This window comes from Muntiacus reevesi, chromosome 1 (genome assembly GCF_963930625.1).
Source record: "Muntiacus reevesi chromosome 1, mMunRee1.1, whole genome shotgun sequence".
NCBI classification, from domain to species: domain Eukaryota; kingdom Metazoa; phylum Chordata; class Mammalia; order Artiodactyla; family Cervidae; genus Muntiacus; species Muntiacus reevesi.
In genome coordinates, this window is record NC_089249.1 from 61,792,330 (window position 1) to 61,819,354 (window position 27,025).

General features: G+C 63.0%; 1 protein-coding gene across 2 annotated transcripts in view; it reads left to right on the forward strand.

Moving 5' to 3' along the window:
• Positions 1 to 27,025, forward strand: part of TAFA5 (TAFA chemokine like family member 5) — a 175,072-nt gene that overhangs the window by 68,217 nt on the left and 79,830 nt on the right. Inside the window, exon 1 of one of the 2 annotated variants that reach the window (XM_065924390.1) lies at positions 4,372 to 4,600. The exons of the other annotated variant lie outside the window; for it this stretch is intronic. Coding sequence (XP_065780462.1) covers positions 4,510 to 4,600 — 91 coding nt within the window. The 5' untranslated portion in view covers positions 4,372 to 4,509. Of the gene's footprint in view, positions 1 to 4,371; positions 4,601 to 27,025 lie in introns of those variants that run through there. 2 annotated transcript variants of the gene reach the window in all.

A 27,025-nucleotide genomic window follows, 5' to 3' on the forward strand; every position in this document is an offset into this window, starting at 1 on the left:
TTTCCCGGCCCTCCCATCTATTTATAGCTACTCTGTTCTGCAAGGCATCCCTTACTTTCCACGCCTGGTTCCCACTCATGCCCGTTTCACTTCTCAGGGTATCCCCTGGAGCCCAAGTTGGTTGGGCTTGTTGATTCTCAAGATTTCCCTCTTGTTTTCTTTCCCTATTTTTCACGGTAACTTATTTTCTTTCACTAGTGCACATTCTCTCAAGTTTCTTCTAGAATGATGCTATTTGAATTATTTTTATTACTTTACTTTTCTCTGAGTCATTAGTGATTTCCACATCCCCACCCTGACCCAGGGTCATGTGTTAAGAGTATGCATGTCCTGGGTTTTCCCTCTCTTTCTGCAAACACCTGGTGGCCCTCCTGGCCAGGTCCTCTCTCTACAGGAATAAATGTTGAAGTGAGTACAGTCACTGGTCACTGAGTGTCACTCTTGTCCTGGTGACCCAGCAGGCTTCTTGCTTGACCAGGCGAGCTGACTGTAGGTTCTCTGGGAACAGGCAGGGCATATGGACAGACTGGCACCCTTGGAAGGAGCAGCGGAGCTGGTCGGCAAGCCAGGTCCCGGACTGGCCTGATGATGGCTGGCTGCAGCCTAGGGATGTTTGTGCGTCTCCCTCCCAGGGGATGGTCCTGCCTCTGACCCCTGTCCCTGCCTGCGGTGGATGACCAGGGATGTCCACTCTGCCCTCTCTGTCTCTCTCTCACTCTCCCTTTCTCAGGAGATCTGAGACCCCAGGCTTTGTTTGTCCCATGGGCCTTTTTGGCAGTCTGGTGATGCTTACGAAACCCTTCTCAGAACAGCATAAAAACATACAAGATTACTAAAGAAAACCAATTATATCGAAATGCAGTTTTATCAAATGTTGGGAAACCTATTTTGATACAGTAATATGTTTGCTTCCTTATTAAAACATTACATAAAAATGTCTGGCAGTGGGACAACCATAATTGGAAGTCAGGGTGATATTTCAAGCTATCTGCATGAGCTGTAATGTGATATGAAGATTCCTGCAATTTCTGGTAGCGACAGAAATCACAGTTACACCTAACTCTTGTGTTTACTGCCTACATGCCCAACAGAAGGGAATGTCAGGGTTCAGTTATAGACACATCAAACCAAAGGCGTGTCTTCCACTCCCAGTGCTCACCTCCAGCCCTCTGGGCTCCTCCCCAGGCAGATGACGCCTCCCTCTCCAGACAGCACGCTTGTGGCTCTGGCCTGAGCAACCCTTGCCTGATAGCAGCACGCGCCACACTCCCTACCTGTGAGCGCCTGGCCTCTGCTCCTCGGAGGCACACGTGCTGGCTCTGGAGCCCTGGACATCCTTCCAACATCGCTGGCGACAGCCTCTTCCCTTCTTTCCAGCAAGTGGCTCCAGGACTCCCCACACTTCCTGGCCTGTAGACTGTCCTCAAGCTGAGTCCCGGTTTTGGGGGGGGAAGGCGATTCCCAGGTGGTGCTGGTGGTAAACAGCCCACCCAGTGCAAGAGACAGTAGAGATGCAGGTTCGATCCCTGGGTCGGGAAGATCCCCTGGGGAAGGGCATGGCAACCCACTCCAGTATTCTTGCCTGGAGAACCCCACAGACAGAGGAGCCTAGTGGGCTATCGTTCATTCAATCACAAAGAACTGGACACAACTGAAGTGTCTGAGCACGTGTACACACACCACCATGGCTTTATCATTTGTTTTGATGCATCTCTTTGGTCAGATCCTGGGTGTCCCCTCCTGCGGTGTGGGTGGTGTTCATTCTGACACCTTGAACTCACTTCCCAGTGGCACTGTGGGCTTCTGTGGGGTGCACGGCTAATCCCCTGTTGCAGACGCCTGTCACGGGGCCCCCAGTTCTCACTGTCACCTCCTCTCGGGGCACAAGCAATGCCACACGTGTTCCCTGTGGAAGGTCTTGGAGCCGGAGGATAATCTGGTCCCCACGGCACAGCCCCTCCTGTCGCACTTGTTGAAAATAAATTTACACCATAGTTCTCTTTATAAACTGTCTTCTCTTAGTTCTCTTTGCAGAAGGAGCTTCGAAATGGTTAGTTTGTAAAAGTTATCCTGGGGAATGGAGAATACTTGCAATTTTCAAAATTTCCAGTGGTAGCCACCTGGCTGGGCACAGAGGATGTCGGAGGCTGGCCTTGCTTTCTGCTTGAGGTCCCTTTGGGTTCGGGGGGTTGTGTGTGTAGTAAGCTCCCGGTGATCCTCAAGCCTTCTGAGTGGGACAGCGCAGCACCAGGTGAGGACTAAATGGCAATGACCTTGGTGGAGGTCAGGCTCTATTCTGTTAGGAAGGGCGGCTCCCCAAGGGCTGCTGCAGGGGGGTTTCCTGCAAAGTGCCTGGGGGTGAAGGCCAAGGAGGAGGCTGTTAAAGGAAATAGGACTCTGAGGGTCCGTGCAAGGGGAGAGAGGACTGCGCTCGCCCACCCCGCCGAGTGCAAGGCAGGGTCTGAGTTGCTTGGCCTGTCTGAGGCTGCAGACACTTCTCCAGGTAGGGGCTCAGAGCCGGTGTTCTTGTCTCGTGGACCAGCCCCAGGGAGGGGTCCTGGCTAGTGACGCCGCCCGTGTGGGGGCTTGCTTCAGGAGCGGCCTCCCCTCCGACCCGGGGCTGGAACAGCACCTCAGGCCAGGTAGGCAGCAGCAACCTCGGTGCTGGTCTGGAGTGACTTGGCGTCTGTGTCCCCAAGTGTGGGTGGAGGGCCTTGACTCACCTGACCTCCAGGAGCGCTCCCAGGACTGGCCGCTTTCCCTTCCTGCCCACCAATGTCCCTGCAGGCAGAAAGCAGCTTTCTGGGGCCTCCTGGGGCCTGCTCTCCAGGCCTAAGGCTCCCCAAGACCCTCTCCTGTGTCCCACCCACCCCACACAGTCGGGGTTAGGATCAGGCAGAGGCTCCCACTCTGATCCCCAGCCAAAGCTCTTTGCTGGGCATTTGGAATTGCATTTGAAATTCAATTCAGGCAAACAACTGCCTTGAGGCCTAGATACTGGCCTCCGGGACTCTGAACTGGGCACAGATACCCTGGCTCTGGGACTCACAATTGGTGAGGAAAAGGGGCTGGTAGCGAATACCGGCGCTGCCCAGAGGTGGGAGGAGGCCGGGCCAGGAATGGCCCGCTCCTGCATCTACCGCAGCCCCCAGGCATTGACTGAGGCCCACGCACCGAGCCGGCTGGCCTGAAGGATGGCACCTACTGGGGCCGGAATGTGCAGCGAGTGTGTTTCCAGGACGAGGTGCAGATTTTCAGAAGCCGCCGCGGGTCAGTCCTGGGCCGGGTCCCCGCCCCCACCCCCGTCCCCAGGGAGCCGCGGAGCACGGAGGGGTGGGGGGGAGGTTGGGCGCACCAGGGGCGCGATCCCCGCTCGGTCAGCCCCCGCCTCGGCCGCCTCTGCAGTGAGGCCCTTGCGCGCCTAGGTGGAGCCCGACCCGCGGTTTTCGGCCGGACCGGCCTCGCCTGACCCGCCGGCGCGCCAGGCGGGGGCGCTGCAGGGCGGCAGGGGTCCCCCGGGTCCCCTCCGCGGCCCAGTGCGCATCGGCGGCTCGGCGGGCCGGCAGGAGCGCAGACGGCGGCGGGCGCGGGCCGGAGTCCGAGCGCCGCGCGGCCCCTCCCGCCGCCTCCCCAGAAGGACCGAGCCGATCGGGCGGCGGGCGCGCGCCACGGGCCGGAGCGGCGGCGTCCCGCGGGCGAGGCGCGCGTTGTCGCCGGCCCCACCTGTCGGCGCGGCCGCCACCGCCGCCGCCACCGGCCCAGCCGGGCAGGCGGCCCGCGGGAGCCCGGGCCGGGCCTCGACCGGCCGCCGCGGCAGAGGCGCGGGCTCCGGGAGCGAGGAGGCCGGCACCGTTCGAGGGCCACCGGGCCGCGCAAGTTCTCTGCCTGCGGGCTGGGCCCGGCCGCGCGGGCCCCGGCGGCGGCGATGGTGCGGCGGCCCCGCGCCCGGGGCGCAGCCCCGGCCCCGCGCTCGGTTCTCCGCGGCGGCGGCGGCGGCGGCATCGCGGCCCCCTGAGCCCCGGGCCGGAGCGAGAGCGGCGGCGGCGAGAGGAAGGCAGCGGCGGGAGGCGACAGGCGACCGGCGGTCGGGCCGTTGCGCAATCCACGGCCCGCCGTCCGAGTCCTGCCGGCGGCGCGGCTCCGGGGGCGGCGGCGGGGCTGATTCATGGGGCCGCGGCGGCCACCCCCCCGCGCCCGGGCCCCCGGCGCTCCGCAGCCCGCGCTGGTGGCCGAGCGGCCGGAGCGGCGGCCGCCGCGGCCCGAGCCTCGGTGCTAACCTCCCCGCCCCGCCCGCCCCCTCCCCGCGCCCCCGCCCGCTCCCCTCCCCCTGCCCAAAAAGACACAGCCCGGCTCCCGGAGCGGCACCTCCAGTCGCGGCGGAGCGCGGCGTTGGCGCGGATGGAGGGCGAGAGCGGGCGGCCGCGGCGGCTGCACCCGGCGGGGCGCTGATGCGGCGCCTGGACCTTCGCTGCTCGACTTGGGGGGCGTCGGCCGAGTGGGCACTCCGCGATGCAGCTCCTGAAGGCGCTCTGGGCACTCGCGGGGGCCGCGCTCTGCTGCTTCCTCGTCCTGGTGATCCACGCGCAGTTCCTGAAAGAAGGTAATTGTCCCCCCGCGCGCCAGGCTTCCAGCACGTTCGGCCGCCGCCACTGTGCTCGGCCCGGCCAGCCCGGCACCACTGCGGGGCCCCGGCGCCCGGCGCGCACCCTGCCCGGCCCCGCGCGGATCCCGCAGCCGCGCTCAGCCCCTGGTCCGAGGTGGCGGGCGGCGCGGGCGCGGCGGCCTCGGTGCGTCTGGTGCCGCCGGGCCCCGGCCCGCTCCCGGGCTGCCGTGCCGTCCCCTTCCCCGCACGGCTCGGGGGCAGCGGCGCCCGGTCTCTGTCCGCCGGCTCTCGGTAGATGGCACCCGTGCTCCACGCTGGCGGGCCAGGCGCGGGCCCGGGCGGAGGGAGCCCCGGACGAGGCCTGCGCGCCCGCACCCCGCTCTCCGCGCCGCCTTCCGGGCGAGCCCGGGGCCCTCCGGCTCCAGGAGCAGGGGCTTGCCCGCCAGAGCGCCTGGCCCCGCACCAAGTCCGGCCCCCCGTCCTCCTTGCCTGCTTGAGAGCAGGGCTCGCGCTGCAGTGGATCTCTTTCTTGGGACTTGGTTGAGTCGAGCAAGTTGATGGAGGCATTTGTGGGAGGGGCGGCTCTGCCCCTGCTGTCCAGGGAAGGAACCCCGGGGCTCGCGGGCAGTGCGGATCCGAGTACCCGGGGCATTCCTGGTCACTTGCTGGCTCGGAGGCCCGGGCTCTGAAGGGCAGCCCGGGGGCACTGGGCTCAGCCCGGCTGCCCTTGTGGAACAGCCGGCCCAGGCACTCGGGCCGGGCGGCGCCCACTGCCATGGCGGCCGTGCCCTCGCCCCCGGGCCCCTTGCCCTCGATGCCACCCCGGCCGGCAAGGCACGCCAGCCCATCTCCCAACCGCCGTGGCCTGGAGCGCAGGCAGATCCTCGTTAGCTCCCGGCCCTCACAAAGGGCTGGTGTGCAGCGTTCAGCTGCTTTCCAGCCTAATTAACGAGCTGCCTCTGGCTCTCCAGAAGCAGGTAGGTGTGGGAGGCCAGGCCGCCCGTCACCTGCCTCTTCGGCCTGGTGTCCCTTTCCCGCCCTTGGTTTTGGGTCCAGGCCCTGAAGGAAGAGGGGCCGTCCCCCACCCCCCCAGGGCCCAGCCTCTCCGAGAGGGCCCGGTGAGTTTCAGATGAACTGGAGGCCCGCCCTCCACCACCAGCTTGCTTCAGGAGCGGGGGCCCGGTGAGTTTCAGATGAACTGGAGGCCCGCCCTCCACCACCAGCTTGCTTCAGGAGCGGCTGGCTCTGCTGGGGGTGGGTGGTCCCTGGGGGCTTAGCAAGCTGCCCAGAGGCTGATCCCAGCCGTGCCCTCTGCCAGGGGACTCTGGGGCCCGCCAAGTGGACCACAGATCCTCACCCTTCCTTCCCACCAAGCTGTGCTTTCAGGGGGATCTCTTTTGAAAGGGGGACTCCTGTGAAGTTCACTGCTTTTAAGGTGGAAAGGGCCGGGCTGTGTGTGTGTTCCCCCGGGGAGGGGGTTGTTCTGTGTAGAGGCAGATTCTCCGTGATCTGAGCGCTGTCGTGGTGAGAGAGGGCGCTCTGAGAGCCTCTGGCCGAGCCTTTGCCTTTCGCTCGCCCGGTGGGAGCTGACCGGTGCTGCTGTCTTCAGAGGCCCTGCCGTCCTCCTGAGGCCCCGCGTCTTAAGGTCAAGACACATGTTTTCATCGACAGAAGAGTTTCTGTCTCTTGGATTCAAAGACTCTGGGTGCAGGGCAGGGCAGGGTTTCGGGGCCTCATCTTGCTCGGAGAGGGTGCTGTTTTCTGAGGATGGGTTATTGGAGAGCCCAGCACAAAAACCTCCGCGTTTGCCCTGCTCTGGGCAGCAACCTCCGCGAGGTGCCTTGACACTCTGGAAGCCGGTGTAGGAACAGGGAGGTGGGGCCTGGGGCCCGGAGCAGGTCCGCACTCTGCAGGCGCTTGGGGGAAGTTTGCTTGTCTGCACAGCCCTCTACAATTCTTAGAAACGCTGTCTGTCCATCCTGAAAGAATGTCACATTCCTGCTTCCCAGGGTGGAGTGCCCTGCGCTCCATCTCTCTGAAAGGTCAGACTGGCAGCAAGCACCCTGTCCTCCCTGACTGTCCCCTTTGGGGTCAGGAGCCCTGGGCAGGTGCTGGGGGGCCAGGGGCTGGGGGCAGGCCCACCCTGAATGCACGGGACCCCCGGACCCTCTGGCTGCAGGCCCCAGGCCACTTCCTTCCAGGCGCGCTGGCCCCAGGAGGTGGGGAGCGAGGCAGGCGGACAGACAATTGTGACTTGTTGTCTGCGGACGGGTGGGAGAGAGCTGTTTAAATGGCCATTTCCCTGAATCTGGCTTTTTCAGTGGTGAAGAATGGGGGGCCCCCCGGGAGCCGCTTTTCCACACTCCGCCTTTTGTGTGCAGATGCGGGTCACCCCGTGGCTCATCCGTCCCCCTCTGGCCAGTCTGTCTCCCCGTGTTGGCGAAGATGAATAGGGCTGTGGACGGGAGAGAGGCGTATTGTGGTCCCTGATTGCAGTCTTGGCCGGGCCGGTCTTTGTGAGAGCGCCCTGCCCGCCGCGGCCAGCCGGGCCGGGCACCCAGAGGGCGGGGGAGAGAGGGCCACGGCCTGGGGCGGGGCCTTCGGGGACCTGGACACCCCTGCCTTCTCCTGCTCTTCCCTCGGGACGCCCTGACCCTCCTCTGGGGAGCTCCGGCTGGCCTTGGCCTCTGGACGCAGCCCGCACGCGCCCTGTGTTTCTGAACTAGTCCGGGGGGGTGGGGGGCGGTCTGGGGAGCCGATTTCAAATGCAACGTCTTAACTGGGGGACAGAGGGCCCACGTGGTGCTGCACCCCAAAAGGGCAGAGGGGAGACTTCCTTTTAATTCCCTAATGATGCTGAACACAGCCTTAAGGAAACAGCAGGAATTAGGGGAAAAAGAAAGAAAAAGATTTTCCATCTCCCTCTACCAAAGACCTGAAGGTATTTTTCTCCCAGCCTTTCAATCACCGCGCAGATTCAGGTCCTCGGGTCGCTGCTGATGTAACAGGAGCAGTAACAGTCCGCTCTTCCCTGCAGCTGTGGGTCTGAGGTCTGTCTGCGTCGCCCTCTCCTTGGGGGCTGCAGAGCTGGGCGGTGGGTGGGTGTGTGATTCACAGCCTCCGCGGGAGAGCATGTCTCTGGAGATGAGTGTGTACGTCCGGACACGCTTGCCGTGGACCCGACGTTGATTCCGGAGGTCCTTTCTGAATCGGACAGCTGCTCTGAGGGCCGACTGTTGAGTAAACAGGATTCGACTCTGGTTTATTTAGTTAGCGCCTCGTTCTGGAAGTGAAGCGGAGTTCTGGGAGCCCGGGCCTGGGGAGCGGCACGCTTACCCCCGAGAAGCCCCTCCGCCGTCTCCCGTGAGCTGCCGTGACTGTGCGCCGGGCGGTCATCACTGTCATCGTCATGAGGTCAGGAGTCCAGGGTTAACTCTGCGCCTTACGTCTGTGAGCTTATTTTAAAAAGTGGGCAGAGCACAGTTCCTGGCACCCAGGGGTCCATCGGAAATATATTTGTTGGAGCAGAAAATCACCCCGGTTACAACACACACGGGGGTCTCCAGGGCACTGATGCCTGAGGGCAGCCCCCCGTGGGTTGGGAAGGATTATGGACCCCGTGTCGAGCTTCCAAGAACGGGAGAGTTTTGGGGCCCAGGCTGTGCCCAATTGGTTCTCAGAGGCTGTGATGACCAAGGAAGGTCGGGACAGAGGCCTGGGACTGGTGTTCACATCGGCAGAAGATTGAGACGCCCCGTGTTCCTGCCGCTTCTGACCACCCGCCCGGACCTCCCTGCCTGCCTGTTTCTCCTGGAGCCTCCGGCTGCATCCAGAGGGGCCCGGCCACACTGCCTTTTTTCCCCTCAGCGGGGTTCCTTTTTGAGGCCAGGGGCGTGGGGCCAGCCGGGGGGCACTTGGGGACCGCATCGAAATAGCCCGGCTCCTCATCGTCATGTAGTATCGTTTCCACGTGGCAGAGTCTAAAACCCGCACTCACCGTAACGGGAGCCTCGTTGCGGAATGTCTGACAGCTGGACAGGGTGAACGCGGAGGGGGACTGCTCACGGGTGACTCTGCCGGGGCGCCGGGGCGCCGGGGCCTGGCCGGCTGGTGTCACACCCCCGGGCCGGGCACAAGCGTGCAGGCTCGGGAGGGCTGCCCTTGCCCGGACTCTCCGCCCTCATCTCTGGAAGCTCTTCAGGCCCCGTCTTGGCCTCCACCCCGAGCCAGGCATCAGGGATCCCTGCAGCAGACCGTGTGAGCGCCAGCTCCGGGGTCTGATTTACACACCTGTGCACACCGGGCTTTTACACCAGGGTTTCTGCCTGTCCTGGGGACGTAGCCCTGTGCACAGGCGGGTGCCAGCAGCGAGGGGGCAGTGTGGGGTGGCCAGGACCCCTCGATGGGGGAGGGCCGCCGAGGCTGCAGGGGGCAGCGGGTGGTGGGTCCCTGGCAATGGGGTACCGCTGATGTAGTCGTGTGTGTGCGTGTGTGCACGTGTGCATGTGTGCATGTGTGTGCGTGTGTGCATGTGTCTGTGTGTGCGTCTGTGTGCGTATGTGTGTGTGCATGTGCATGCATCTGTGTGTGTGTGTGTGTGTGTGTGTGTGTGGAGATGGTGGTTTGTTGTTTAGTCACAAAGTCACGTCCGACTCTTTGTGACCCCATGGAGTGCAGCACTCTCTGTCTTCTGCCGTCTCCCGGGGTTTGCTCAAACCCATGTCCATCGAGTCAGTGATGCCATCCAGCCATCTCATCCTCTGTCGCCCCCTTCTCCTCCTGCCGTCAGTCTTTGCCAGCATCAGGGTCTTTTCCAGTGAGTCGGCTCTTTGCCTCAGTTGGCCAAAGTACTGAGGCTTCAGCACCAGTCCTTCCATTGAGTATTCAGGGTTGATTTCCTTTAGGATGGACTGGTTGGATGATATGGCTACGTCCACTAAACACTCACCGCGGGTTATGTCCGTAGGCACGTGAAGTGAGTGAGACACCCCGAGAGCCTGCTTTTGGATCAGGAAGCCGCCCTTAATCTCGGCATTTACGGGTCAGTAGCCGGTTACAGGAGACGCAGGTGCAGCGTGAGCGTGCGTGAGCTAACGCGTCGAGGTTGTCTCCGTGCGTCTGCGTGTAGCGTTGCTGCTGTTCACACACGTTTAGCGAGTGGACTGTGGGCCTCTTGGGCTGCGCGTGCTGACCCTGCAGCCCTTGTCCTTCCGTGCTGGTGGCCCGCCGGCCCGCGGTGCCCGCTCCCTTTCGTCTCTCTTGAGCACCCAGGCGCTCACACGGGCAGCACGGTCACAGACGTGTAAACACGTGCGCGCATGGACGCACACACAGACACAGGCCCTCGTGGGCAGCAGCGCCCCGCCGGGAGGCAGGAGGCAGGGGAGAGGCCCTGCGGTCCCGTCTCTGCCCCCAGCACCCTGGGGCCGCCTTGTCGGGAACGGCCACGTCCAGCGGGGAACGGCCACGTCCAGCGAGGCCCGGCAACACCCACGACAGGCCTGGGCCACAGAGGTCAGGGGGACGTGGGCCGGTGTGCGCGCTCACTGCCTCTCCTTCTCTGCTTGGATCCGGAGCCCGGCAGCCCCCAGGACTCTCATACTGACCTCCCCTCACACATCCCGCACCCCGCTGACCCCGCACCTGGCTCGTGGCTCACACGTGCTTGGGCAGATGGCCTCTGGAATTGGGAGGCTGGGTGGACATGTGATATCAGGCAAGTCACTGGAGCGCCGGGACGCCAGGCTCCTTGGCAGGATGGAAAGGGTCGCAGACCTGAGACGCAGGGTGGTCCAGCCCGTGTTTCCTGAGCTGAAGAGGACGCGGATCTTGGATGGAGCCGCTCCAGGGACTCAGGCTGCAGCCTCGGTCCACACCCACTCCCTGTCCCCCGAGATTCCTTCCCCGGGTCACCCCGCCTGGGAGGCCTCAGTTGCGGCCGCCAGCACGTGCCGGGACGCTGGGCCTTGCTCCGGGGAGTTCCCCTGGGGGGACAGGGCCTCCATCTCTCCCTCACAAGGGCTCTGACCACGCAGCCCACCTGTGCCCCCCAGAACCGCCTCTGAGGCAAGGGGCTTCCCAAGGGAGATGGGAGCCCAGGACGGCTGAGAGTGGGGGACACGCCCAGCCCCGCAGGCCACCCCGGGACCCGTCCGACCGAGGGTCAGGGCCGTGTTCCTGGCAGAGGCGGTCCAGGAAGGAGCCAGAAGCAGGCCTGGGCCCTGACATCCTGGTGGGCTGGGGTGGCCCCGAGCCTCCAGGGGTTTGGCGGCTGCTGACCAGGCTTGAGTGAAGCCCCGCCCCGACCCCCACCCAGGGGAGGGGGAGTGTCCCCACGTGGCCCCTGAGAGTCCGGTGCAGGAAGGCCGGGACCCGCCTGCTTCCTCCGCGTTCCGTGGTCCCGAGGGCGGGAAGCCTTTGGGGCAGGCCTGGGGCTGAGATGCTGTCCACGAGGCTGGCCCAGGCTGCCGGTCAGGAGGCTCACCCCCTGAGCTGGCTGTACGGGGGCTGGCGGTGGACGGAGGCTGTTCTTTGCCCACACGGTCCCCTGGCGGTGACCTGAGCAGCCCCTTCCTTCCAGGCTCCGGTGTGTCTTTGTGGAGCTGGGGGGTGGTTGTGCGCGGGGGAAGCAGGGTCACCTTTCTGGCGGGGAGAGGGCAGACGCTGGCAAGTGGGGAGGTGGGTGGGCAGCCCCCGGTCGCCTGGCTGTGCGGGGCCGTCCGCTTCCTGCCGTCCCCACGGCCTCTGCCGCCGCCCCTACATCATCAGTGCCCCGACGGCCCGGGGCGGAAGCCGGGCGCTTGGCTGTCCTGTCCCGCGCTCTCTCTGCGGACGCCGGCATGCACCCTGCCGCCCTCGGCTGGGTGACCTTGATGGTGTCCGTGGTGATTTACGCATGGTCCCCTGAGGGTCACGTGGCCCTTTGTCCAAACACGGAGCGGGAGGGAGGCCGCCCTGTTCCCCAGCCCCTCTGGCCACCCGGGCAGCTCGGGGGACGCCACCCAGACCACCCCCACTTCAGTAGGAAGGCCCCACACGTGATTGGAGAAAGTGGGTCACAGCCTCAGACCGTGCCTCGGGGACCCTGGCTGAGCCCCCAGCCCCGTGGACAGAGTCACGTGTGTGACCAGGCCGAGCCGAGGGCTGTGGGTGTGTCCAGTGGTCCCCACAGCCCACCCGTGGGGCAGTGACCCGGGCCAGCCTTCCCCGTCCCGGGCCCATGTTTGTCTGTTGCCCCCCGGGGTGCACGGGAGCCCTTTTTATTCTGTGTCTAATCCAGAAGACGCAGCCCGCCCCGTCTGCTGAGAGCCCTGCAGGTGTGATGCGACCTCCGGCATCCAGGCCAGGGTGCTCTTGGTGGTGGAGGTCGGGGCCAGGAGACCCTGGACCATCTCAGGCCTTCCTAGGGCGGGGCGGGACGGTCAGGGCGGTGCCTCTCCAGCCACGTGCTGGCCACCCCTAGGACAGTGTGGGCAGTCAGAGGGCACCTCGGGCAGGCTTTGGGGGAGCCTGGCCAGGGCTGGGAGGGCCACCTTCAGTACCCGGGGCTCCCTGGTGTCCTGGCCAATAATGACTTGGTCCTTGTTGGGCCTGGGGTGGTCACTGCGGAGGGCTCAGTCCACCCGCCGCGTCCCTGGTGAGTCCCACGGGCTCTGGCTCCCTGACTCGGGAGAGCGATCCGAGGTCTCAGGCGGAGTGGACGGCATGGTGGCGCCCGCCTTCCCCACCCTGCCGGACTTGGGGTGAGACTGCAGCGATGGAGTTGTGACCCCAGGGTGCCAGCGGCTGGTCTGGGCCCTGGTCTCCTGGTGTGACCGTGGGTCCTACAAGGAGCTGACGCTGGAGCTTGTGGGCGGCCCCCTCTGCCGCTGCCCCGCTGTCCCCAGGACCCCCGGTTCCGGAAGGTCCCTGAGGACCCTGCGGGAAGTCCCAACCCCAATCACACATGCCCGCCCTCAGCCCTGTGTTCTTCCTGAGTCTGGAGGAGGGTGTGCGGCCTTTCAGTCACACGGTCTTTTCAAAGTCAGCCTCTGCCTGGAGAAGGCGGGTTATATCAGCCAGTTCCCTCTCTTCTCCTCCGACCGCAGGAGCAGCTGAACAGGCTCCGCACGCTTCACTGAGACAGGAGCCCCGGTCTCGCTGACGCTTAGCTATGCTTTGCAGGACCCCCGCCCCCGCCCCCCGCCATCGTCCTGAGCCCCGCTTCCCCGGGAGCCCCTGCAAGGCCACAGCCCCCGGGACCGATTACCTAGGCGACAGCCTTGCTGGACATACCGGCCCAGGGTGATGCACGCGTTGAGCGCCTGCAGTATGCCAGGCACAGGCTGTGTGCTGGTGCCCGTGGGACCCTGTCCGTGACGAGCTGGGCTCTTGGAGAAGCACACAGCTGAGGGCTGGGCAATGCCCCCCCAAAGGACGCGTGCACCCAGAACCTGTGGGCGGGCCTGGTTGGGGAGGAGGTGTGATTTGCAGGTGAGGTTAATGTAAGACTCTGGGTGCCATCATCCTGGATGCGGTCCGCCCTGCATCCAGAGAGAAGCGTCCTTAGGGGAGAAGAGACCCAGGAGAGGCCTTGTGAAGACAGAGGCGGAGATGAACGATGTGGCCACCAGCCAAGGGATGCCCACCTTCAGAGGCTCCAGAGAGTGGCCGGCCCTGCCCACACCTTGACCTTGGACCTGTGGCTTCCAGGATCAGCGGGATGAGTTTCCGTGGTTTGCTCTCGTTGTTACGGCGACCACAGGAAACCAGGAGGCCCCATGCAGGTGATGGAGGGGCGCGTGCATGGAGGAGCCCGGCCACATGTGCCGGGGAGCGGGGGTCTCACCACCTCTGTCCCAGGGAGACCCGTACGGGCAGACACTCCGTCAGTGTTCGGGCAAAGACGTGGTCTCCCGTCTGGCATCTGGGCCCACAGAGTCCCAGCTTGAGGCAGAAGCCGCGTCTCCCGGGGGTGGGGGTTGGGGGCGGCCCGGAAGTCCTCAACACGCCTCCATCCATAAATCAGTGTTTCCCAAAGCCAGGGCACGTAGGCTGTGCATACGAGATGACTTTATGTGGGCTTGGGTGGGCATTTTTCATTTTAACGGTCGTGTGTTTATTTTTATGGTTACCTTCTATTTACGGCCATGGGGCTGGCTTCTTGCTCACAGAAGACGGAGAGTTCCTTTCCGGCCAGACAGGGACTCTCGTGGGGGGGTCGTGGTGGAGGCAGTGAGCCCCAGGGGCGCCTACTGTGCTCTGGGCCCGGAAAACAGGCTGAGCCAGGCAGCAGGAGGCCGGTGGGCACGGGGCTGAAGCTCTGGGCAGCAGGGGCCCCGGAGGGTCGTGCAGGTGGGTGAGGGTCATCGCAGGCCGCGCTCCAGGAGCCGCAGTCACTTCCTTGGTGTCCAGGCCGACGGAGAACGAAGGGGCCTTCCTCCGATGTGGGACGCTGGAGAGAGAGGTGGGCAGTCATTTTCCAGGGGCTGCAGGACCCAGGCCCACAGTGGGAGCTTGAAGAATGGACGTTTGCCGTCCCCTCCTTTTGGAGGCCGAAAGTCCAGGCCAAGATGTTGCGGGGGTGGGGGAGGGGTTCCTTCCAGGCCCCTTCGTGCTTCTGGCGGCTCCCGGCGGCTCCCGGCAGCTCCAGGCAGCCCTGGCTCCCCCGGGCTCCGGGCCCGCCCCTCCAGTCTGCCTGCGTCACATGGCCTTCCCCTGCTCCTCTCTATCAGGACGCGGGCCCTTGCATTTCGGGCCCACCTGCATCCAGATGACCTCATCCTGAGAGTTTCACTGTATCTGCAAGGACATTTATTCCAGATGAGATCACCTTCCAGGGCTCTGGGTAGACCTTCCGGGGTTCTGGGTAGACCTACCTTTGGGGTAAGGTAGACCTTGCAGTGTTCTGGATAGATCTTCCGAGGTTTTGGGTAGACTTTCCAGGGTTCTTGATAGACCTTCCAGGGCTCTGGGTATACCTACCTTTGGGGTAAGGTAGACCTTCCGGGGTTCTGGGTAGATCTTCCGGGGCTCTGGGTAGACCTACTTTTGGGGTCCACTGTTCTGCTCACCACATGGGAGCTGGAAGATGATGCACCCATGACTGGGCGCTGATGTCATCACCCGGGACCAGAGGCCTTGCAGACCTTAATGCAGCAAGCACCAGCCCCCTTCCAGCCTGGGCCTTGCCTGTGTTTGGGGTTCTCCTGGGGACTGGGGGCTTCCTCCCGCTGAACCCCATCACTCCTTGATGGAAGGGGCAGCCCCCGGAGACCCCTGCATCCTGCCCTCAGAGGCCCTGGTGTCCCGCCCTCCCTGGGGCCGGCCATCTGCAGGCTGAGCTGACCACACAGGGCCAGGACTCTGCTTCTATTCATGGACGGCACGTGTGAAAGTTAGTTGTTTTTTCTTTTCTTACAGTTTTTAAAGAAAATTGTGAAAGCCACTTTGGCATTGGTGCCCGGCCTCCCACGAGGCACGTTTGATTCCACTTGGAATAGTCGGTTGCCAGCTTAGCAGTTTCCCAGCACGTTATTCAAACGTGTCTCTTGTATCGTTCATTCTCTTCGCTCCTGAGTCATCCTGACGAGCTGACTCACGTTGGCTGAACCTCCGTATTTCTTTTTTTTTCCATTAAGTGTGTGTCTTGGCGCTGCGAGCAAACTTCTGGGTGTTCAGTTATCTTCTCACTGAGACTGGGAAGGTGTTCATGGCGGGGGGGATACTCTGCCTGGGGAATCTTCTAGAAGGGAAGGTGGTTCCTCTTGGGTGAGGAGCACCATTAAAGCCAGAGACTGGGGGGCAGGAGAGGGACACCCAGGCCCATCACAGCCTGCCCCTGGGGTCCTGCTCCCCATCATCAGACGGCCTCTGACGCAGCCGTCTACCTGGAGGGCGGCCGGAGATGCCTCAAGCCCTGACCGTGCAGTGGGGACAGGCGCAGAGGCGGGGGAGGTCCTGAGGGCGCCCTCACTGGGGACACAAGTCTCCTGCTGGCCTGGGGTGGGGACAGGAACCCAGGAGGTGGCCACGAGGAGGGTCAGGTGAGACTCGTAGTCCGGAGCGCCTGTTAGCTGCTGGAGGAGTGACCGGGGGTGTGGCCGGCGCTGCCTGTGGCCCAGGCATAGCCAGTGTCCGCCCGCCTGCAGACGTGGTGGGGCTCCCTGGGGGGTGGGAGTGCTCCCACGGGGGCCTGGGGTGGAGCTATCTGGGTCCTGAGCCGACCTCCTTCCAGAGACCAGCTTGTCCAGTCCGATCTGGCACTGACTTCCGCGCCCCCGAGTCCTGGGTGGGAGCCCGTGGCTTCTCGGTCCAGTCGGGGCTCTCCTCCTCCCGGTCTGTGCCCGTGAGTGCTGCCGCTGTCTGTGCCTGGGCCCGGGGTGGCGGCGGGTCCGGACATCAGGTGCCCCCGAGCATCCCGTGGCTCCGGCAGTGAGTGAGTGGGAGGGGCTGCCCTTGGTCCGGCCCCCGCCCCGCCTGGGGTCCCTGCCGCCTGCGCCCCCTCCCCCACCTTGGGGTGAAGATTCTCAACACGGCCCCTGGCTGGCGGGCAGGTGGTCGCCGGGGGCTTCCCTGCATCGTCCTGCCCCAGCCCTCACGCGGCTGCATTCTGGGGGCGGAGCGGCTGGACCTGGCCCCGGGGCTCTGGGGCGCAGGAGCCCGAGGGTCAGCAGAGTTTCCTGGAGAACTCAGCAGGACACGCAGCGAAGGGAGCGTTCCCCATGCTCTTACCCCAGCCCTAGGCCTCCTGTGTTTCCTGGGGCCGATCTTGGGGGCTTGCTGTCTTGGGGCTTGCCGGGCAGAGCCCTTGGGGCGATCACGTGTGAAATCTGGTTCCTGTGTGGAGATCCCACCCTCGGCATCCTGGACACGGGGTCGTCCTGGGAGCTTGCTGGGCAAGGGAGGGGAGGCAGGACAGCCGCGTTGCCTGCGGCCACAGTTGGGGGTGTCCATGCGGACCCAGGTAGCATCCGGAGTGGAGCAGGCGGCTGGCCCGCAGAGTCACCCGCGTGCACCCTGTCTCCCGTGGAGTTGCCCTGGGGAACTGCCTGGGCTCACACCCGTGTCCCTGGCAGGCTCGGGGCTTATCTAAAGGGAGCCTCAGAACTGGTTCCCCCAGACGCTGGCGCTGGAGGTGCTGGAGGGCGCCGGGTGGGACGGAGTGCCCGTTGGACAGATGAGGAAACTGAGGGCTGGGCCGGGCGGGGGCTCGCCCAGGGCTGTGTGGGTCGCAGCGAATGACGCTGGCGAGTGTCGGGAGTGGGTTTCTGGTGGGGAGACGGGTGCGGCTGAAGGCTTACGGGGGCTGTCCACGCACGTGACCGGTGGGGGCCCCGAACGGGCTCACCAGCCTGGGGGCCTGTGCAGGTGGGCTGAGGGACGGGGAAAGCCTGGGGCCTGGGTCGGCAGGGCTGAGTCTGTCTAGTTACCGGGTTGAGAGAGACGCTCCATTGGGACCCTCTGGTCAGCGTCCCCATGAGCGAGGGGGCCCCGCTTCTGGGAGGACAGCGTGCTGCTTGCTCCCAGCCCCCTTCCCCACGCCGCCTCCAGGGCGGGTGCCCGGGGAGCTGGGAGCCCGACCGCAGGGCCCCGTGGCACCCTCCCCGCCAGCCAGCCGTGGCCGTGGCTCACTCCCTGGGCCCCCCCCAGTCTGTAAGGGAGGTGCTCCCGGCTGCCCCCCGGCTGTGGCGTGAGGTTGGGAGGGGGAGGAGCGCACACCACCTCGCCTGCGTCGCATACGCCCTCGATCCACGCCGCTCTTCTTTTTAGCTATTTTTGTTATTTTTCTTGTCTACCCAAGTCCTCTTTCAAAGAGCCATGGTTTCCTAGGAGGCTGATGATGATGACTGCCAGAAGACAGGAGCGTCTTGCCAGCCACTGTGTGTGGGGGCCTGCAGACCCGCCCCAGGCCCTGGAAGCGGTCCTCCTCTCCCCACGGAGGGATGCCTGTGTCCCTGGGGTGCTGGGGACTCACCGGGACGACCCCCAGGGGCCCCCGCGGCCTTGGGGGTGGTTGGGACCCGGCCAGGCGTGGCCTTGCGGGTTGCCCAGAAGATGGCAGGCCTCTCTGACCCCTCAAGAGGGCCCATGAGATAAGCCAGGGGCACGCGGGGTGGGGGGTGCCTTGCAGGCCTTACAAGTGCAGGGACCTTCTTGGTTTTCTCCATGATGAATGCGTGTCTATCTGAATACAGGCTGGCGCCTGGGGATCCAGGGCTCCTCCCAGTAGTCGGGGGGCTGCTGTGGGGGGTCCACCATTCCCGTCAGCAGCTGCCTCGGACATCCTGCTGCCTCTGTGGGTGTCCAGAGAGCCCTGTGGTCCCCGCCGCCTGTGTGGGCCCAGCATGCAGGCAGTGCTGTAGGTGATGGGTGGACCCCTCAGCGTGGGGCTCCGACCACTCAGACCACAGAACACGCTCCAGCTGGTCATCCAGCCTCGGGGTGGAGCTGGAGGTGGACTGAGTGCCCCCGGGCATGCCTGAGCGCTCCCTCGGCCACAGGCGGCTCGGCTGGAGGCCTGTCCGGAGTGTCCGTCCCCGTCGGCCCTGGGCACACAAGCCCTAGGTCCTCGAGTTTGGAATTCAGTGTTTCCCTGAGCCCCGTGCCAGGCGCATGAGGAGCCAGGCCGCACTCAGCCCCGGGGCCCCAGGCGTGTTTCCACCCGTGCACCTGCCTCACCAGCCTTCACTGCCCCAACTGCAGGGGGTGTTCCTGCCGCCTTCCCAGGTTGGGGGGACCACCCAGGGGTCTTGAGAGGAGATCAGCTCCAGCTCCAGGGGACTCCTGTCCCCCAGTCATTGTCCCCTCCCCAGGCGCCTCTGTTCCCGTGAACCCCGGGGTGGCAGGGGTCACAGTCGTGCCATCAGCCCCAGCTGGCGGGTGCCAGGAGCGAAGGCGGCTGATGGCATGAGGGGGGTCCGGCCGCACGGCAAAGCTGGGGAGGTGGATGCATTCTGTCCTGAGGATCAGCACGTCTCCACTGGCAGGAAAGAGACCCTCCGGGGAGGCGAGCCCGGAGCCACTGGGCCACGTCCAAGCCCGTGGGGGCTGCAGAGCCCATGGCGGTGTTCTTTGGGTGGGGGGCGGGTGGTGGGTCTCAGCATCAGTGAGCACCAGCGAATCTTGTGCCCCTGGGAGCCTGGCGGGACCCACCCACCTCCTCGCGCTGGTTAATTAGTGTCTACAAGGCCCCCAACATCGCCGGGCGCTAATCCTTTAAGAACAGAGACAGTCTTCAACGGCAGCTGAGTTCCGAGCGGCATCCATTAAAACTCCTCCTGCACGGTATGGTGTAGCCTTATTAAGTGGCAAGATTATGTGGAAAAAAAATCGTTACGTGTGATAATGCAAGTTTCCATGTGATTCCTACAGGACATTCATTATCTCCCATTCGGCTCTATTTAAGCTCGATTGCGGGGGAATTAGTGGTATTACTGTTTAAATCTTAACTTTTGTGTTAAGAAGGCACGTTGCGAAGCTTTTGAAATGTATCTTGAAAGCAGTGCCTGGTTTCCCTGGTTTAACAAGGGAGCGAGCACAAGAGATTTCAAAGCCCACTAATCTGTAGATATTTTGGTCGCGTGCCAGCAGATTTTTTTTTTCCCATCTAATTAAAAAAAAAAAAAAGGTGTTGTTTTCCTGAAAGTTACTGAGATAAAGTTGTTTTGGGGAGGGCTGGGGACGTGGGGAGAACCCGGGCTGGCCTTCCTGTCTGGTCACCGAGGGTTAAGACCTGGTGCTGGGCTTGTGGGACACGGCCGGGGTGGGGAACTGGCCTCGCTGGCTCCGTCCAAAGGCACGTTCTGGACGTGCCTCCACAGATGAGTGGGTAAACGAGGTCTCGGCACACGAGGGAATACTACACAGCCTTCAAGAAGATGGAATCCCGACACCTGGAACAACACAGATGAACCTTGAGAGCACCGTGTGACTCGGGAACAAGCCCGACCCTGAAGGACTGGTCATGTCCGATTGCACCGACATGAGGTCCCTGAGCCATCACTTCCCTGGAGACAGAAAGTAGGCAGTGGGGGCCCCGGGCTGCAGGCAGGGAAGGGGAGGGGTGTTTCACGGGGACGGAGTCTCAGTTGGGGAAGATGAGAAAATTCTGGAGATGGTAGTACACCAGCGTGAAGCTGCTTAATGCTGGTGAGCTGTATGGTTAAAATGGTAAATTTTCTGCTGTGCATTTTACCACAATAAAAAAAAAATTAAGGCACGTTCTCATTTCGGTCAAAGGGCAAGGACCATGTAGTTATATTATCACTTAAAAAATGTGATGTCCCCTTTTTACAAGGGCCGTTTTAGGGTTGGAGGAGATTTGAGCAGATAGAGAGGGACCCCCGCACGCCTTCCCGCCACAGGGATGCTGCTCCTCGCCTGACCTGGGGGGAGCTGTCCGTCACGAGTGATGAGCTGACGTCCCCGAGTTATTCTTAACCTGGGTCTGCAGTTCTCCTGGGGCTTCCGTCGTCTTGCTGGTGTGCGTTCTGTGGTCTGGCAGGTGGACGGCGACCCGTGGCCACTGCCGTGTATCGCCCAGGGCGGTTTCCCCCGCTCCATCATCTGGCATCTTCTCGTCTGACCGCTGGGCTCTGACCACGAGCCCTCGGGCTGCAGCTCTTGGGCCCAGCGCCTGCCTCTGCAAGCCCTGGCCATGTCTATGAGCGCTCCCTGGGGTCCCCGGGCGCGGGGACGGGAGGGGACTCAGGACCGCCCCTCCTCGGCAACCAGCTGTGTCTCTAGTGCCCTGCTTTGCAGTGTGGCATTTATGACCCAGGACAGGATACAGCTGAGATGCCAGCATTTTATCTTACAGCCGCTGTTTTTCTTTAACACTGGAAAGCGGTGCTGACATAACTGTTCCCTGTGAAGGGCCAGTAATAGACCCGCCTCTCTCAGAAGAGGACGCCTCTGCTTCTCCACCCAGACGGTCTCCCACCTCCCTCGGACGGACGGGGAGTGAGCCCGCAGGCCGGGGTGGGGCCGCGCTGCGTTCTGCTCGGGCCTCCACCTAACTGGGTCGTCCGGGGGCCTGGTGATGGGCTCATCCCCAGACAGGTGCCCTCAGGGCAAGCCAGCAGGGGTAGAGGTTAGGGGGGATCAGGGGCAGGGAAGCTCGGCTCTGCTGATGACACAGCCTGTGGACGGGGAGCCTGACGGCTGGGTGCCCCTCGGAAGTCCAGGGCGGTGGCGTGCCTGGGGCAGCTCCCAGCCCCACACGTGCCAGGACAGTGTGCTCAGTGGGCGGCCGCCGAGGTGTCCGCGGTCCAGGGGAGGGGCCTCGGCGGCCTCCCGGTGGGAAAGCGCTGTGCCGTCCCCTCCGCCGGGCTGGTCTGCTTCGGCCAGGCACTGTGCCCGTCAAGGGGGCCATCCTGTCATTGAGGCTTGCAGCCCTGGTGCCCACCCTCACGGCCAGCGGCAGTCTGCCCCGAGTCCGTAGGTGTTGCCCGAGGCTCCCTGCTCCCCTCTCTGGGTCCAGAACCTCTGCCTGGGGATGGGGGACACCCACAGCTCTGCACGCAGGCGGAGCGCTCTGCCGGTCATCTGGGCCTTGCCCCACGCGCGAGGCTCTCCCCGTCACGTGCTCCTCCTCTTGGGGCAGCCTTAGGGTGCCCCGTCTCTGCCAGACTCCAGACTCCGGTAGAATGAAGCAGCAGTGAGCACATGGTCCAAACTGGTGACCATGGGGCGCCCTGGGGAGCAGGCGGGCGGGCAGGGGGCCTGGAGGGGCGTTGGGGACAGCCCGGAGCTGGGGAGGAGGGGGGTGTGCAGGGACACAGGGTCCCCAGGGGGCGGCAGCCCAGGGAGGGGTCCCAGCAGGTGGGGCATAGGGACCCGCCACGTGCTTCAGAGCAGAGGCTGCTTGAAGGCTTTTGCAGATGAGCAAGGCTGTCGGCGGCCTCTGCAGCCTCATCTGTGCTGTCCAATGAGGCGTGTTCACCCTTGGTATGTGTACATATACACGTGCGCGTGCATTCACATACCTTCACTGTGGGGTGTGTGTGCGCGTGTGTGTGTGTCTGAGCAGGCGATGTATTGACATAGGTAACACTTTTGACTTCGCACTCAGTTTGGGAGAAAGACTGTGGGCACCTTCCCTGGGCACAGGGCGCACCTGGGCAGAAGGCCCTGAGCCGACCCAGACCAGCTGGCAGACCCGCCAGCCCCTCTGTGTCCCTGGGTGGGAGGCTTCGTTTCCTAGAACATAGCTTTTATCATCCGCGGTTTTCACCCTGGGCTCCAGGCCTCGCTTGGAGGTCTTCCTGTGGTTGGGCTGCCATCTGAGCAGCCGCAGGGGGAACCCCGAGGGCCTGGGGGTGCAGAGGACCCTAACTCTGGCCCCTGTGTCTGGGAACACGCTGGGTGTGGGGGCTTCCAGGCAGAGGGCTGCAGCCCGCCAGTGGAAAAACGGGTCAGCTGAACACAGGGTGTCCGTAAATGGTGCTGTTGAGCCGTAGGATAGAGTGAGAAATGTCAGACATTCAGCCTGGACCCACCTGGGAAGCGTGGCGCTCAGTGAGGAAGCCAGACCCCAAGGGCGTGTGGTGTGTGATTCCGTGCATGTGGAGTTTCCAGAACAGGCCGATTCGGAGACATAAGGGGCCGGTCAGTGGCTGCGGGGGGCTGGGGAGTGACAGGTGAGGGGACAGGGTTTCTTTTGGGGTGCTGGGGGGTGAAAGTGAAAGTGTTAGTCGCTCAGTCGTGTCCGACTCTTTGCTGCCCTGTGGAGTCCATGACGTCCTCTGTCCCGTGGGATTCTCCAGGCAAGAATACTGGAGTGGATAGCCATTCCCTTCTACAGGGGACCTTTGACCCAGGGATCGAGCCCGGATTGCAGACAGATGCTTTACTGTCTGCACCACCAGGGCTGAAACTGGCGTGGTGGACACACGGCGATTTTCACTGTGACGGCTCAGCCACCCCGATGATCAGCAACGTGCACCCCACGGGGAGGCGGGCCCTTGGCTTTGGTGATGAACGGCCTCCAGATGTCACTGCGGGAAAATGCATTTTGGGGCAGGGTGTCCTGAGGCTGGGCCCCTCTGCCTCTCGGCTACTGGGGTCACTGAAGCCCAGAGGTCACCCAGCTTCGGGGTCCTTGGCCGAGTAGGAGGCCCGCGGCCAGGCAGGGTCATGACACATTGTGGACGTGCCTGGCGCATCCTGGGGGCACGTAGGACGGTCCTGGCTCCTCCTGTCTGACCACTGATGGTGCCAGGACGTGCGCTCACTGGGGCACCGGGTTCCGTGGGGTGACGTTGCTCCCTGTTGGGCACCAGCAGCCTGTCCCCGCCCACAGGGTGCCCGCTGGGTGCTCCTCAGTGGCAAGCTGCTCAAGGTTGTCATGGAGACCACATCCAGGGCTGAAGGAGGGTTTGGCTGTGGACTCTCTGAGCCTGGGATGGGTGACTTCTTGGCAGAGGCTTCCTTCTTCTCCCCTGCTGTTCCCCTCTGTGCCGACAGTATGCCAGCGCTGTGAGCTGGGGCCTCTCCAGTGGAGTCTTCTTGACCCCCTGCCCTAGGGTGGCACAGGAGTGAGGGGTGGAGAGAAGGCCGGGGCAGGGGACCTGTGAGGAAACAGGCAGGGCTTCAGGAGTGGTGGAGGCAGGCCATCTGGGAAGAGAGAGGCAAGGAGCAGAGCCTGAGGTGGGAGAGGCTCAGTGGCACCTGGCCAGCCCAGGAAGCACATGTCTGTGAGACTGATGGTAGTGATGATGGTAATGGGGATGATAATGGTGATGGTGGTGGTGATGGTGATGATGGTGATGGTGGTGATGGCCGTGATGGTGGTGGTGGTGGTGATGGTGGTGGTGGTGATGGTGATGATGGTGGTGGTGATGGTGGTGGTGGTGGTGATGGTGGTGGTGATGATGATGGTGATGGTGGTGATGATGGTGGTGATGGTGATGATGATGGTGGTGATGGTGATGGTGGTGATGATGATGATGGTGGTGATGGTGATGGTGGTGGTGGTGATGGTGGTGATGGTGGTGATGGTGATGATGGTGGTGATGGTGGTGATGGTGTGATGGTGATAGTGATGATGATGGTGATGGTGGTGGTGATGATGGTGGTGGTGGTGATGGTGGTGATGGTGGTGATGGTGGTGGTGATGGTGGTGGTGGTGGTGATGATGGTGGTGATGGTGATGGTGGTGGTGATGGTGATGGTGGTGATGATGGTGATGGTGGTGATGATGATGGTGGTGGTGGTGATGGTGGTGATGGTGATGGTGGTGATGATGATGATGGTGGTGATGGTGGTGATGGTGGTGGTGGTGATAGTGATGATGGTGGTGGTGATGGTGGTGGTGGTGGTGGTGATGGTGGTGATGGTGATGGTGGTGATGATGGTGATGGTGGTGATGATGGTGATGGTGGTGGTGGTGGTGATGGTGGTGATGGTGGTGATGATGGTGGTGATGGTGGTGGTGATAATGGTGGTGATGATGATGGTGGTGATAATGGTGGTGATGATGGTGATGATGATGGTGATGATGGTGATGGTGGTGATGGTGGTGATGATGGTGGTGATGGTGGTGATGGTGATGATGATGGTGATGATCGTGATGGTGATGATGATGGTGGTGATGGTGATGATGGTGGTGATGATGATGATGGTGATAGTGATGATGGTGGTGATGGTGATGGTGGTGATGGTGGTGATCATTGGACATGAGTTTGAGCAAACTCTGGGAGATAATGGAGGACAGAGGAGCCTGGTGTGCTGCAGTCCATGGGGTCTTAAAGAGATGTGACTGTGAGACGAAACAGCAATGGTGATCATGATGATGGTGATGGTGGTGGGAACCAGTCTATGTCTAGGTGCCTTTCATCCAGCACCTCCTCTAATCCTAAGAGCCCTGGTAGATTGAAGGCAGGTATTACCTCTGTTTTACAGGTGAGGTATTTGAGGATTTAGAGGTGAAGTACGTTTCCCAAGGTTCAACATGAATAACTTGGCAGGCCTCAAATGTCAACTTGAGACTGACTGATTCCAAAATTAAACCCTTTCTCACTCCAAGGCACACAGTGGAAATAATTATAATCTGTTTATTTGGCCTGAGTGGCAGGAGAGGCTGCTGGTGTCGGGAGCCCTGAGGGGTCAGTATCTGGATGTGACTGTCCTGGGCCCTGCCCACCGCTGGGGTGAGCGTTGCTAACCCTGGGCGGAAATGCCCACAAGGTCAGGCCCGGGGAGACGCTAGCCCCACAAGGCTCGGGCTCTGGGATCACAGTTCTGGGCAGTGGACTTGGCAGCCTCCCTCCCAAGTAGGATGCTGGGTCTGCATACAGGAGGGAGAGTGGGGCAGTGGTTGGGGAGGCTCAGCCCTGTGGCCCGTGATTCAGCACAGGCCTGACCTCAGGAGGCCTCAGCGCTCTCGTCCTGCTGGGTGAAGGTCAGGGAGAACCCTGATCGCCATCTGCAGACTCAGCCACGGAGCCCTGGGCTCAGCCTCTGGGATGTGTGTGCCCCCCCCAGAAATCCTGCCTCAGGGAGCTGGTCCTGGGACACGCGGACAGCTCCCCTGGGACCTGGCGGGGTCGTGTGGGAGTGGGAACCCGTCTGAGGGCAGAGGGGGAGGGTCCCCCAGCATCTCTAACCCAGAGACCCCCCTGCCCCCACCCCACCGCGGGGGCAGGAACACAGGTGATACCTTCAAGGCTGAAGAAAAGTGGGTTTATGCCTTAGGTGCGACACCCCCAGGGTCACCCCGGAGACCCGTGTTTATAAACAGATGTGTGTGTGAGACACAGAGCCGGAACACGGCGTGAGCGTGTGCTGAAGAGCCCACCATGGCGGCTTTCTCAGGTGCCATGAGTATCCGTGAAATCTGTTTTCTCTCTTCTCTGACTTTCTTCTTTTTAAGTAAACATCGTGTTTCCTTGTAATTGCATAAACGCAGCATTAACAAGTGCGTTAGCTGCTGCCTCTGCCCTAGGGTCGGCCACCGTGTTCCCAAGGGGGCATCACCCCTCACCCTGCATCTTACCTGCGCGCCCGCGCGGACGCGGACATGTGGGGACGGCCCGATTCTTTCCTGGGCCGCCGAAGCCGCAGATGCAGAAGGTAGAGGGTGGGGAGAGGGGAGGGGAGAGGCTGGGGGAGCGGTGAGTGTCCAGTGCGGGCAGAGTTCCTTTTGGGAAGATGAGGAAGTTCTGGAGAGGATGATGGTGATGGTCACACGGCAGTGCGAATGCGCTTAATGCCGCCGAGCTGCGCACTTGAACTTGGTCCCGAGAGTCTTGTCACGTGCGTTTTACCGGGGTAAGAGCTAAGACTTATACCGGGGTAAGAGCTAACTGCCTGAGGAGAGGACAGCGCCTCCCCAGAGAGTCACACCCCGGAGCCTGCAGGCCCGTGTGCACTGCCCCTACCCCCAGCCTTCCTCCTGCTAGTGGGGTGCGGGGCCCCTCAGCTCTGCAGGGCAGTGCGTGGCTGTGGGGTGAGGTGCCTGCCTTTCACCCCGGAGGCTCCCGTGGGGTCTGCGTCGACCTTTACGGCAGGTGCCCCCCTGACCTCCGTGTCCCCGCACCTCGCAGGCACCACCGTGAGGCCCACCGGCCTAAGTCTGGGGTACCCCGGACCCCCGGACGATGTTCTGTGTGTCCTGGGCTGGGGGTGGGGGCAGAGCGCCCCAGCTGGCTCCAGCCCTGGGGAGGGGCTGAGTCTCGGGGCCCAGGGATGTCGGTTGTTACGTTCTTTGCCCGGACCAGTTGCTGGGCAGGAAAATCGTGAGCTTCACAGCCCTTCCTGACTCTGACCCACCCACGTGGTGCAGAGGATACGGCGGATGCATTTTAGAGCAGGGTTCTCAGGGAGGGGGTCAGTCCTCTGCGTGAGTGCGTGTGTGTGTGTGTGCGTGTGTGAGTGTGTGTGTGTGTGTGTGCGCGTGTGCACGTGTGTGTGTGCGTGTGTGTGTGTGTGTGTGTGTGTGCGCGAGTGCGTGTGTGTGTGTGTGTGTGCGCGTGTGCACGTGTGTGTGTGTGGAGGGCAATGGCACCGCCCTGAGATGACAGAGCTCAGGGCAGGGCTCTGTTCCCAAAAGCCCTCTGGCTCCTCTTCGCTCCTGAGACCCTAGACGGGGCCCCCTTCCAGCAGAGGGAAGGCTCCCCCCAACCCCGGGGCCTGGGCAGGATGGCCAAGCTTCCATGGTCCAGGCACAGGGGCTCTGACCCTCAGCTGCCTGGGCATCACAGCCTCTGAGCCTAGACCTGATTTCCGAGGCTCTTTGGTGTGGGGCTGGCAAGCACTTGTCTTCAGGGGGAGAGTGGACTCGGATCCCTGCGGACGCTGGAGAGCGCTGGCCGGCCCCTCCTCGCTGGGCTCGGCCCCCTCTGGAAGCAGCCTTATGGAGTGAGGTGCAGCGGAGGGTGCGGGGCTGCAGGCGGCTTGTGCACCCTGGGCGGCGCTGCCTTCCCGAGTGGAGGCCGAGGC